General features: G+C 44.2%; 1 protein-coding gene across 3 annotated transcripts in view; it reads right to left on the reverse strand.

Moving 5' to 3' along the window:
- Nucleotides 1–9,175: 9,175 nt before the first annotated feature.
- Nucleotides 9,176–13,263, reverse strand: part of zgc:92140 (DUF4612 domain-containing protein) — a 29,764-nt gene continuing 25,676 nt past the window's right edge. For all 3 annotated transcript variants that reach the window (XM_021603927.2, XM_021603924.2, XM_021603925.2), the window contains 4 exons: nt 12,826–12,911; nt 11,545–11,615; nt 10,528–10,588; nt 9,176–10,250 (listed from right to left, as the gene is read on the reverse strand). In XM_021603927.2, coding sequence (XP_021459602.1) covers nt 10,203–10,250; nt 10,528–10,588; nt 11,545–11,615; nt 12,826–12,911 — 266 coding nt within the window. In that variant the 3' untranslated portion in view covers nt 9,176–10,202. The remainder of the gene's footprint in view (nt 10,251–10,527; nt 10,589–11,544; nt 11,616–12,825; nt 12,912–13,263) is intronic.

Consider the following 13,263-nt stretch of genomic DNA (forward strand, 5'->3'; position numbering starts at 1 on the left):
CGTATAAAGTATGGTTACATTTAATTTGCTCTGTTAAACCTGCCGTTGGAATTACTTTGATAGTAACAGTGAATCTATTTAGTTATGAGATTCCTCAATAACTTTCACGATAGAACATGGGTAGTAGTCAGTGACAAATATAATGGGAGACCAAAATGGATAACTGAACCCCCCCCAAGTAGGTGCTGCCCAGCCTACCTTTTTTTCTGATAGTGGATATATGTTGTTGTAGATCTGACATTGTTTCAAAGGTACAAATTCAACATACAGTATGTTATACAAGGTTTATTATCTATGTTGAAAATTGATTACCATGAGGACATAATCCTGTGGTTGAAATTTCACCCTGAAAACAGTTGATGACCTTTATTAAATCCAATGTATTTTCCACGTCACAATACTTTGACAAATGATGTTGAAACAACACTGACACAACCAGTTTGTGCCCAGTGGGATACCTCCCAGCCTACTCTGAAATGTTACCATATGGTCTCAATTTCACCCCAAAGCATTTCCTTTGTAATTGTGGTCAGTTACATACAGTGCCTTTGGAAAGTATTCAGACCCCTTGACTTTTTCCACATTTTGTTACGTTACAGCCTTATTCGAAAATTAATGAAATTGTTTTTTCACCCTCAATCTACACACAATACCCCATAATGTCAAAGCAAAAACAGGTTTAGAAAATGTTGCACATTTATTACAAATAAAAAGCTGAAATAACATTTACACAAGTATTCAAGTATTCAGACCCTTTACTCAGTACAATGTTGAAGCACCTTTGGCAGCGATTACAGACTAGTCTTCTTACAGCTGAGTCTTCTTGGGTATGACGCTACAAGCTTGGAACAGCTATATTTGGGGAGTTTCTACCATTCTTCTCTGCAGACCCTCTCAAGCTCTGTCCGGTTGGATGGGTAGCATTGCTGCACAGCTATTTTCAAGTCTCTCTATAGATGTTCGATCAGGTTCAAGTCCGGACTCTGCCGGGGCCACTCAAGGATGTTCAGAGACTTGTCCCGAAGACACTCCTGTGTTGTCTAGGCTGTGTGCTTCGGGTCATTGTCCTGTTGGAAGGATAACCTATGCCCCAGTCTTTTGGTCTTGAACAGGTTTTCATCAAGGATCTCTCTGTACTTTGCTACGTTCATCTTTGCCTCGGTCCTGAATAGTCACCCAGTCCCAGCCGCTGAAAAACATTCCCACAGCATAATGCTGCCACCACCATGTTTCCCCATAGGAAGGTTTCCTCCAGATGTGACGCTTGGCATTCAGGCCAAATAGTTCAATCTTGGTTTCATCAGACCAGAGAATCTTGTTTCTCATGGTCTGAGAGTCTTTAGGTGCCTTTTGGAAAACTTCAAGCGGGCTGTCATGTGCCTTTTACTGAATAGTGGCTCCCGTCTGGCCACTACCATGAAGACCTGATTGGTGGAGAGCTACAGAGATTAGAGTTCCTCTGTGGAGATGGGATAAACTTCCAGAAGGACAACAGAGGTCTGTCAGAGTGACCATCAGGTTCTTGGTCACCTCTCTGACCAAGGCCCTTCTCCCCCAATTGCTCAGTTTGGCTGGGCGGCCAGCTCTAGGAAGAGCCTTGGTGGTTTTAAACTTCTTCCATTTAAGAATGATGGAGGCCACTGTGTTCTTGGGGACCTTCAATGCTGCAGACATTTTTTGGTACCCTTCCCCAGATGTGTCTCGACAAAACCTGTCTCTGAGCTCTACGGAGAATTCCTTTGACTTCATGGCTTGGTTTTTGCTCTGACATGCACTGTCAACTGTGGGACCTTATATAGACAGGTGTGTGCCTTTCCGAATCATGTCCAATCAATTGAATTTACCACAGGTGGACTCCAATCAAGTTGTATAAACATCTCAAGGATGATCAATGGAAACAGGATGCACCTGAGCTCAATTTCCAGTCTCATAGCAAAGGGTCCGAATACTTACGTAAATAAAGTATTTATATTTATTATTTTTAATACATTTGCTAAAATAGATTACTTTGTCATTATGGGGTATTGTGTGTAGATTGCTGGGGATTTTTTAAATGAATCCATTTTAGAATAAGGCTGTAACATAACAACATTTGGAAAAAGTCAAGGGGTCTGAATACTTTCCGAAGGCACAGTACTTCACATGCAATCCATTGTCCTTTTCAACCTTTGTAAATGCAGAGCTGCATTAACGGCTGTCATTTCACTTCTGTTTGGGATAAATGCATAGTTCCATTTTGTCTGGAAGGGAGACTAATTCTAACTTGCATGCTCCATCCTGACTACTGCCAAGCTTATGATGTTCTAAACTGTGGTCAAAACCAGAATTTCAGAGCCACTCAAAATAGCAGGGTAGATTCTCATAGCTTTGTAAATGTAATTAATGGATGGTTAGAAGTTGGCATGGTAGTAATGTGCCTTATTTCCCTAAAATAAATCTCATGTTTCCCTTGGAAGGAAACAGCACAATTCTGCAAGAGCACTGAATATTGTAAGTCTACAAACATTAGCATTCAGTCAACATGACTCACACAATTGAGTGCAAACCAAGTGATTTCAGTAGACAGGCATGTAGTGTGATTATAATACCAATGAGCTTGGTTATATAAATCTCTCTGTGTGGTTGAGAGGAGAACCGTCTTCCTGCCTGTCCATCAGAGTGATGGAGCCACTAGAGCAGGGGGGAGAGGAGAGGACTTATGCACACCCAACCATTGCTCACAAGCTGGACAGAAAAATATGCCCACAGAAACAGGATAAAATGTCTGTTCTCTGTTTGCGGCTTCCAAGTGTGTTTTATGAAAGATCACTGGAGCAGGCTGCCCAGCAGAAGGAGCTCTCGGTGTGGCCAGTGCACACAGAGAGAGGGGGAGGGAGAAGGGGGGATCTGAAGTCCCATTCTTTCATTCTTCCAGGGCTCTCAGCCACAGATGGTGGAAGAAAACACTCCATGTGGTCAGAGGGTAGAGGAGAGACTCAGACACAAGTAGCCTGTCACGTACAGCCTCCTCTCCTCTCACAGCTGTACATACAGTAGGGCCTATGTGCACTATATTAAAGTGGATGTTACGGCTCCCTCCCTAATCATGTAAAGTAGATACAGTACTTGTATGACAGGGACTATTCCGAGGAGAATGCTACTGATACATACTGGAAGTGTATGACGCAAGTTCTCCGACATCCCATGTGAAGAGCATTGAATACTTGGAGAGGCCCTTTGAATGACAATGCATTTCAATCCATTATAGTGCATCTGTAACTGTGGCTCCTCTGATTGGAAGGGTGTTGGCCTTGGTAATCATATGGATCAGCATCACAAAGTTTCACAAACAAATAGGGAGACAGTTGGAGAGGCAGAGACAGCTACTGCAATAGAGATGGAGCCAGGAACTAAGAGCTGCCTGCGGGTGTGTAAGTTGGGTTGAAGGAGAGAAATGGAGAGAAAGGCAGAGAGTTAGAAGCTGCTGGATTGAGTTAAGAGTAATAGCTGAGTGAAGTCAGACTGGCAGAGCGTTGACTAGACGGAGCCAGCAGTCTCACTGGGAGAGACTAGCCAATGGGGACAGAGCTAGAGCCTGCCAATCATCATAAAGCCCCTCCCCTAGCCAGCCACCACTCCATCACTTACTTCCACTAGGATCTCACAGTGGCTCACAGAACCAGTAGCCCCTTGTCCACACAGTTCCAGAAGATACACCACCAGTAACTGTGTGTGTGTGTGTGTGACACACTGCAAACTGGGGCTCAAACCTCTCAGCCAGACTGCTAGAACATGCTGTACCCTAATGAGAGCACACTCACATGGGAAGGGAGGGGTTTATTGGGTCCTTACCTCATTGTGGAAATAACATTGTCTTGCCCATATTCCTGTCTGAGGTTAACAGGCACCATCAGTCTCTGTCGTTCCCTCTCTCTCCTTGGCTGGCTGTAGGAACTAGGCCCACTGGGACACTCACTGTGCTGCTGTACAGTGGCTGCTCATTATTATTACTATGATTATATGTGCCCCTGTGAGCGAGAATGTGTGTGTGTGTGTGTGTGAGTGTGTGTGTGAGAGAGTGTGTGTGAGAGCGAGTGATCCGCTCCAGCCCCTTGTGAAGAACAGTAGCACTATAAACTAACACTCAAAACCTGTGCTGGTTTCCAAATTAAACAAATCCATTCGTGACCCACTAATGACCCAAGGTAACCTGAAAGATCTCTATCGATAGTTGTGAGAATACAGTGGTGAGGGGGGGGGGGGGGGGGGGGGGGGGACGACAAATAGACAAACATAGTCTGCTTAAACTAACAACACAAACAATTATACGTTTTCATGTATTTATTGAACACAACGTGTAAACATTCAGATTGCAGGGTGGGAAAAGTATGTGAACCCTTGGATTTAATAACTGGTTGACCATGCTTTGGCAGCAATAACCTCAACCAAACGTTTTCTGTAGCTGCGGATCGGACCTGCACAACGGGTCAGGAGGAATTCTGGACCATTCCGCCTTATAAAACTGTTTCAGTTCAGCAAATTCTTGGGATGTCTGGTGTGAATTGCTCGAGGTCATGCCACAGCATCTCAATTGGGTTGAGGTCAGGACTCCAGAAGGCGTATTTTCTTCTGTTGAAGCCATTCGGTTGTTGATTTACTTGTGTTTTGGGTCGTCGTCATGTTGCATCACCCAAATTATGTTGAGCTTCAATTGGCAGACAGCCTAACAGTCTCCTGAAAAATGTCTTGATACACTTGGGAATTAATTTTTCCATTAATGATAGCAAGCAGTCCAGGCCCTGAGGCAGCAAAGTAGCCCCAAACCATGATGCTCCCTCCACCAAACTTTACCGTTGGGATGAGATTTTGATGTTGGTGTGCTGTGACTTTCCTTCTCCAGTGTTGTGTGTTCCTTCCAAACAACTCAACTGTAGTTTCATCTGTCCACAGAATATTTTCCCAGTAGTGCTGTGGAACATCCAGGTGCACTTTGGCAAACTTCAGACTAGCAGCAATGTTTTTTTTGGACAGCAGTGGCTTCTTCTGTGTTGTCCTCCCATGAATACCATTCTTGTTTAGTGTTTTATGTATCATAGACTTGTCAACAGAGACATTAACATGTTCCAGAGATTTCTGTAAGTCATTAGCTGACACACTAGGATTCTTCTTAACCTCATTGCTCTTGCAGTCATCTTTGCAGGACAGACACTCCTAGGGAGAGTAGCAAGTGCTGAACTTTCTCCATTTATAGACTATTTGTCTTACCGTGGACCAATGAACATCAAGTCTTTTAGAGATACTTTTGTAACCCTTTCCAGCTTTATGTAAGTCAACAATTCCATTTCTTTTGTTGGAGGCATGGTTCACATCAGGCAATTATTTTTGTGAATAGTAAACTCAAATGTTGTTATTGTTTTTTATATGGCAAGGCAGCTCTAAGCAACTTCTCCAATCTCATTGGACTCCAGGTTAGCTGACTCCTGACTCCAGGTTAGCTGACTCCTGACTCCAGGTTAGCTGACTCCTGACTCCAGGTTAGCTGACTCCTGGTTAGCTGACTCCTGACTCCAGGTTAGCTGACTCCTGACTCCAGGTTAGCTGACTCCTGACTCCAGGTTAGCTGACTCCTGACTCCAGGTTAGCTGACTCCTGACTCCAGGTCAGCTGACTCCAGGTCAGCTGACTCCTGACAATTAGCTTTTGAAGAAGTCATTCGCCTAGGGGTTCACATACTTTTTCTAACCTACAGTGTAAATGTTTAAATTAATGTATTCAATATAGACAAACTAATAACACACATTGTTGTTTTTCTTAAGCACTTTGTCTATTGTTGTGACCTAGATAAAGATCAGATCAAATTTGATGACCAATTTATGCAGAAAACCAGATAATTCCAAAGGGTTCACAGTTTTTCTTGCCACTGTATATTGTATTGTCTTGACAATATCGCATTCATTTTGCGCTGGTTGGCTGTACCTGCACGAAAATTCCAGTAGTTTTCCTTCATAGCTTGTTCTCCAAATGTTTTTCAGCACTTTTATTTCAATGACTGATCAAAACTCGTTTGCGCATGGGTCTCTCGCCTCTCTGCAGCAGACATGAGCCATATGTTTGGGACATCAAATCTCAATAAAAAAAAATCACAGTATCAAATCACAATACATATAGAATCACAATACATATCGGGCCCTAAGTATCTGTGATAATTTCGTATCGTGAGTTCCCCCAGCCCTATTGAATAGGCTTTGTAATTCATGACGCCTCAGGTGCAATTCTGATATTCAACCACCAGATGGCACAAAGCATCAGTCTGGACCAGAAGGTGTCTACACTCCACATGTATAAACTGCACCATGGCTTTGGGAACAGTACCAGAGGAAAATCTACTGACTCTTCAATCCAACAGTGATGTCAGCATGAAACGACTTTCCTTACTCTGTTAACCACATACCACCTTCGAGTCACACAGACACCAGTGGTTAAAAGTACTTAAGTAGAAATACTTTAAAGTACTACTTAAGTAGGTTTTTGGTATCCGTACTTTCCTATTTATATTTTTGACAACATTTACTTCACTACATTCCTGAGGAAATAATGTACTTTTTACAATTTTCCCCTGACACCAAGGTATTTTTTACATTTGGGATGCTTAGCAGGACAGAAAATTGTAAAATTCACACTTCTCAACAGAACCTCCCTGGTCATCCCTACTGCCTCTGATCTGGCGGACTCACTAAACACAAATGCATCGTTTGCAAATTATGTCTGACTGTTGGGAGTGCCCCTGGCTATCTGTAAATAAAAAACTGTGCGGTCTGGGTTGCTTAATATAAGTTAAGTTAATATAAGTTAATTATTCATACTTTTACTTTTGATACCTAAGTATGTTTAAAAACCAAATACTTTTACTCAAGTAGTAATTTACTGGGTGACTCACTTTTAAGTGAGTCATTTTCTATTAAGGTATCTTTACTTTTAGTCAAGTTTCACAATTGGGTACTTTTTCCACCACTGATAGATACACACAGCAGATGAACAGCTCCTGTGTTTTTATTTTTAATAGAAAAACTAAAAGTAATGAATCAAATGAAAAAGGAACGATCGAGTAATGATGACAGAATAACGTTGAGGGCTGTGTCTCCCAGGCAACCACACCTCTTTTCCTTTAAATCTCACTTCTCACTCCATGAAAAGGCGGTGTGTGTGTGTGTGTCAACAGAGGGTGACTCCACGCTGCCAGTAAGCGTCAATACTGCTGAGTTGAAGAGAAGTGGAGGCTGGGCTACCAATGCAGAGGAGAGAGTAATAAACACTACAAGTGCACATGAATAAGTCCAGCAGCAGAAAACCATAGCTGCTGCTTCCAACATTCACCCAAAACATCACAGCCTATTAACATAACACATGGCTAAAGAATGACAGGAATACAATGGCATATATATCACACACACACACAGTGCCTTGCGAAAGTATTCGGCCCCCTTGAACTTTGCGACCTTTTGCCACATTTCAGGCTTCAAACATAAAGATATAAAACTGTATTTTTTTTGTGAAGAATCAACAAGTGGGACACAATCATGAAGTGGAACGACATTTATTGGATATTTCAAATTTTTTTAACAAATCAAAAACTGAAAAATTGGGCGTGCAAAATTATTCAGCCCCTTTACTTTCAGTGCAGCAAACTCTCTCCAGAAGTTCAGTGAGGATCTCTGAATGATCCAATGTTGACCTAAATGACTAATGATGGTAAATACAATCCACCTGTGTGTAATCAAGTCTCCGTATAAATGCACCTGCACTGTGATAGTCTCAGAGGTCCGTTAAAAGCGCAGAGAGCATCATGAAGAACAAGGAACACACCAGGCAGGTCCGAGATGCTGTTGTGAAGAAGTTTAAAGCCGGATTTGGAAACAAAAATATTTCCCAAGCTTTAAACATCCCAAGGAGCACTGTGCAAGCGATAATATTGAAATGGAAGGAGTATCAGACCACTGCAAATCTACCAAGACCTGGCCGTCCCTCTAAACTTTCAGCTCATACAAGGAGAAGACTGATCAGAGATGCAGCCAAGAGGCCCATGATCACTCTACAGCTGAGGTGGGAGACTCTGTCCATAGGACAACAATCAGTCGTATATTGCACAAATCTGGCCTTTATGGAAGAGTGGCAAGAAGAAAGCCATTTCTTAAAGATATCCATAAAAAGTGTTGTTTAAAGTTTGCCACAAGCCATCTGGGAGACACACCAAACATGTGGAAGAAGGTGCTCTGGTCAGATGAAACCAAAATTGAACTTTTTGGCAACAATGCAAAACGTTATGTTTGGCGTAAAAGCAACACACCATCCCCACTGTCAAACATGGTGGTGGCAGCATCATGGTTTGGGCCTGCTTTTCTTCAGCAGGGACAGGGAAGATGGTTAAAATTGATGGGAAGATGGATGGAGCCAAATACAGGACCATTCTGGAAGAAAACCTGATGGAGTCTGCAAAAGACCTGAGACTGGGACAGAGATTTGTCTTCCAACAAGACAATGATTCAAAACATAAAGCAAAATCTACAATGGAATGGTTCAAAAATAAACATATCCAGGTGTTAGAATGGCTAAGTCAAAGTCCAGACCTGAATCCAATCGAGAATCTGTGGAAAGAACTGAAAACTGCTGTTCACAAATGCTCTCCATCCAACCTCACTGAGCTCGAGCTGTTTTGCAAGGAGGAATGGGAAAAAAAAAAAAATCAGTCTCTCGATGTGCAAAACTGATAGAGACATACCCCAAGCGACTTACAGCTGTAATCGCAGCAAAAGGTGGCGCTACAAAGTATTAACTTAAGGGGGCTGAATAATTTTGCACGCCCAATTTTTCAATTTTTGTTTTGTTAAAAAAGTTTGAAATATCCAATAAATGTCGTTCCACTTCATGATTGTGTCCCACTTGTTGTTGATTCTTCACAAAAAAATACAATTTTATGTCTTTATGTTTGAAGCCTGAAATGTGGCAAAAGATCGCAAAGTTCAAGGGGGCCGAATACTTTCGCAAGGCACTGTGTGTATATATATATATATATATATATATATATATATATATATATATATATATATATATATATATATATATATATATACACACACACGAGTCTATCTGCATTGGTCTGTCTGTATGAGCGTGTGTCTGTATGAGCGTGTGTCTATATGTACGAGTGTGCACTTCTGTGTCTGCATCTATGCATATGAAGTTGAGTGTGTTTCACATAGCCAGGGTCTGGTATATTAGCGTTGAGGGTATATTTAAGAGGACAGGTTATGTAGTGACACAGGAACTCTGACCTATAGAGCTGTAGCCTGCAGGAGGTGATGCACTAGGATAGAAGCCAAAAACAAAACAAACAAAAAAACATTAAAAAAAACTAAAAATAATGAACTGGATCAACATAATAAAAAAGTCCTTCAAAAAGGCAGGAGCTCAGAGTTTCAAAATAAGCCACTCACTGACTCTTCTTTCTCTTATTAAAATATCTAGGTTTTTCTTTACTCCCCCTCCCCTCCCCCTACCCTCTCGCAGGTCCTCTGGCCCACTGCAGCAGCGAGCCTCCGTTGTCTGATGGGGGTTAAGGAAGTGCCTCCCCCTCCCCAGCACCTCTCTTTCTCTATCCACATCTCTGCTCCTCACAAGCAAAGCACAATAGTCAGGGCCATGGAGGATGGAAACCAGGAGGGTGTCTCCCAGACTCCCATAATGCTCATTCTTCCTCTGTTCGTCCTCCTTCTCCATGTTGTAGTCATGGGGTGGTATACACAAAGCTGGACCAGGGACCACAGTACAGTTCACTGGGGTGGTAGTTGGGGTAGAGGGGAGGGTCCCTCCATAGTCCTGCAGGGCAGTGAGTCCACATGTCGGTTTGCATGTCCGTCTCCATGTGCGTCTCTCCATAGTCCTGCAGGGCAGTGAGTCCACATGTCTGTCTGTATGTCTCCTCGTTCGTCTCTCCCTCCAGTAATCCACTCAGGGGCCCAATGGGACGACAGCCAAGAGGGGGGCAACAGTCTTTGAGAATAGCTATCCATCTCGCTTTCACACACAAAAAACCTACATGCTCACAGACACATACAGAATCACATACAAAGGCAGTGGAACAAACATACACACACTGATTCAGACGAACATGCACTCGCACACACTCTGGGAGGCTCTCTGTTGGGGGTTGAGTCAGGCCTTGTTTGCTATGTCCCATCCTCTGCCTCTTCTTCCTCTGAACAGTAGTCTTGTCCCTGTGGGCACACCACAGATGAGAGAGATGAGACAGAAGAGAGTGATGAGAGGCAGGACAGATAGCATCTCCGTAGGATAAATGGAGAAGTTAGATAAGGGGTGAGTTGATAGGACTAAAGTAGTCTTTTAAAGTCCTAATCTGAATGCATCTCAATTTGAAGTATTTCCTGCCTGTCAGAGTTGGCTTTTAGCAGCCCCCAATCTCACAGGAGACAGTCTCTTTAAAAGGTTCAGGTCCTGCTGGCTGGCTGGCTGGCTGGTCCCCCCCCCCCTCACCTTCTCAATCTTCTCATCCAACATCCTGAAGAACTCCTGCTGGCTCTCTGATGTGTGGATACTGAGAGCGAGGGAGGGAGAGAAAGTGAGAGCGAGGGAGGGAGAGAAAGTGAGAGCGAGGGAAGGAGAGAAAGTGAGAGCGAGGGAAGGAGAGAAAGTGAGAGCGAGGGAGGGAGAGAAAGTGAGAGCGAGGGAGGGAGAGAAAGTGAGAGCGAGGGAGGGAGAGAAAGTGAGAGCGAGGGAGGGAGAGAAAGTGAGAGCGAGGGAGGGAGAGAAAGTGAGAGCGAGGGAGGGAGAGAAAGTGAGAGCGAGGGAGGGAGAGAAAGTGAGAGCGAGGGAGGGAGAGAAAGTGAGAACGAGGGAGGGAGAGAAAGTGAGAACGAGGGAGGGAAAGTGAGAACGAGGGAGGGAGGGAAAGTGAGAACGAGGGAGGGAGGGAAAGTGAGAGCGAGGGAGGGAGGGAAAGTGAGAGCGAGGGAGGGAGAGAAAGTGAGAGCGAGGGAGGGAGAGAAAGTGAGAGCGAGGGAGGGAGAAAGAAAATGAAGGAGGAAGTTAGAGGGGGAGGAAACAGGAGGCAACAAACACACCACTAGAATTTTCCATTACACCCCCCACACACACACACACACCAACACACAGTTCTAAACCCCCGCTTCGGCAAGAGCCTTCGTGGTTGTGGAGGAATTTGAATAATCATTTTATGGAGTACTCCCAACAAAGGTCTATAATCCAAACGCAAACTAAATACAGCTCCAGCACCCATGCTAATCCACTCACAATGTCACCAAACAGAAACAGAGCCACAATACATGTCTGGAAACAAAAAAGACACTAGCCACTCAGCTCCACTAGTGATAACACACTGATTTAATCACACTGCCTGAAACCATTTAGGAATACATATAAAAAGCGCAGTAACACCAATGACTAGCTGATAACATGTGCACACATACTCAGTGGTATTACACACATTTTATTATTACACTCACTGTCACAAACAAACATGTTATTACTCACTTTGTCCTGTTGGCGTTGGCTCCAGAGCCTTCTTTGTGCGGTTTCCCCCTGTACTGTAAAGAGGTCTTCTCCTGAAACACACAGATCAGCTCATAGTTCTGACCCACGACACTGCACACAGAGCCCCCCGAACCCCAATCTGCCCATGTAGTAGGCATGGGGGGATAGAATCTACCTGACCCACCAGCCAGGGCCCTAAAGTTGGAAACATCCGTACCCTGCTGTGTTGTGTGTCATTATGGTTAGGGAAGAGACAGGCTTGCCCTACCCCGGGTGCTGGGAAGAGACAGGCTGCCCTACCCCGGGTGCTGGGAAGAGACAGGCTGCCCTACCCCGGGTGCTGGGAAGAGACAGGCTGACCTACCCCGGGTGCTGGGAAGAGACAGGCTGCCATGTAGATCTCGTGCATGAGAGCCTGGTCTGCCCTGCTCTTGCCTGGACACAGACGCTGGCTGGGATGCTAAAAGGGACTGACCAGGGGAAAAACCTCCTCACCAGCCTGGATCTTTAGAGGTGCTGGCTGTGCTTTGGAGGAGCATGGCATGCCAAGGGTTTAGCATGTTTTAAACTAGGAGCTGCCCACTCCACAGCCTTCAGATCACTCTGCTACTGCGTATGCTCACTACAGGCACTTCATGGATATGCAGCGTCACAAATAAATCTATTTGTTGGTGTGTGCGCACTTTGACTCTGCAGGATTAAAATGTGCGTCTGTGAGAAACAGTCCCCTGTGAGTAGTTCCCGTTAAGCTTTCTAAAAATAGTAAAAGTCACTTCTGAAAATGACATTTGTTCTGCTGCATGTTTTAAGCCAGCTGTCGCATATGTCGAAACTAATGCGACTATGACGACGGCAGCACATTCACAACACTGGTGGAATAAAGAGACACTGAAATGACAATCAACAGTAGGGTAGGAGTTTCATTCCTCTCGAGTTTTGATTCCTTTCCTTCAATCGTTACCTCATCCAAAAGGGTGTGCACTTTTTCCTGGTTATTTTACAGTGTTTGTAGGAAAGAATACATCTTAGCTATTGCTCACAAAATATAGGCCATGAAGGAAAGGGTTAAAACAGCCTTTAGTGCTGCCACATTCCAACACGTTGTCTCTACCTGCTCGGGAGGCACCATGGCTGTGTGTGTTGGGTGGGGGGGGGGCTTCTGTGGACATGTGCATTTAGCACAAACACTGTCTGTTTGCATGTGTTGATAGAATGTCAAAGAGGACTGTGTTTTCTGTGTGTTGATGAACAGTCAGACTGCGTGTGTGTCTCCTCTCTCACCAGGTTCTCCTGGTTGCGTGCGTTCACCCGGTCCTCCTCTCCACGCATGTACTTCACCTCCTCCACTCCTTTCATCTTGTACTCGTCTGTATGGAGAGAGAAAAACCAGAGAGAACAGTTAGATAAATAAAACTACTCCTGCATACGAGTGGCACTGCATATACACACAGAGAAACCCCACCCAACAGTGGACAGAAAAACAGGTAACTATATTCCTGAGGAGATATCCACACACACCCTGTATTATCAGCTGGATTCTGTGTATTTGGCCCTTTCTCTGAAATAGACTCATATGACTGATAGGAAGGAGTGGGAGGGTGGGATGTGCAGTCAGTCTATTTGAATTGTCTCTGCAGCCTGTATGCTGTTCTACTCCTTATCCTCTCACCGTCCCACACACTCTATTCATCGCTCTCTCCTCACACGGTCTCACTCACT

This window comes from Oncorhynchus mykiss, chromosome 5 (genome assembly GCF_013265735.2).
Source record: "Oncorhynchus mykiss isolate Arlee chromosome 5, USDA_OmykA_1.1, whole genome shotgun sequence".
NCBI classification, from domain to species: domain Eukaryota; kingdom Metazoa; phylum Chordata; class Actinopteri; order Salmoniformes; family Salmonidae; genus Oncorhynchus; species Oncorhynchus mykiss.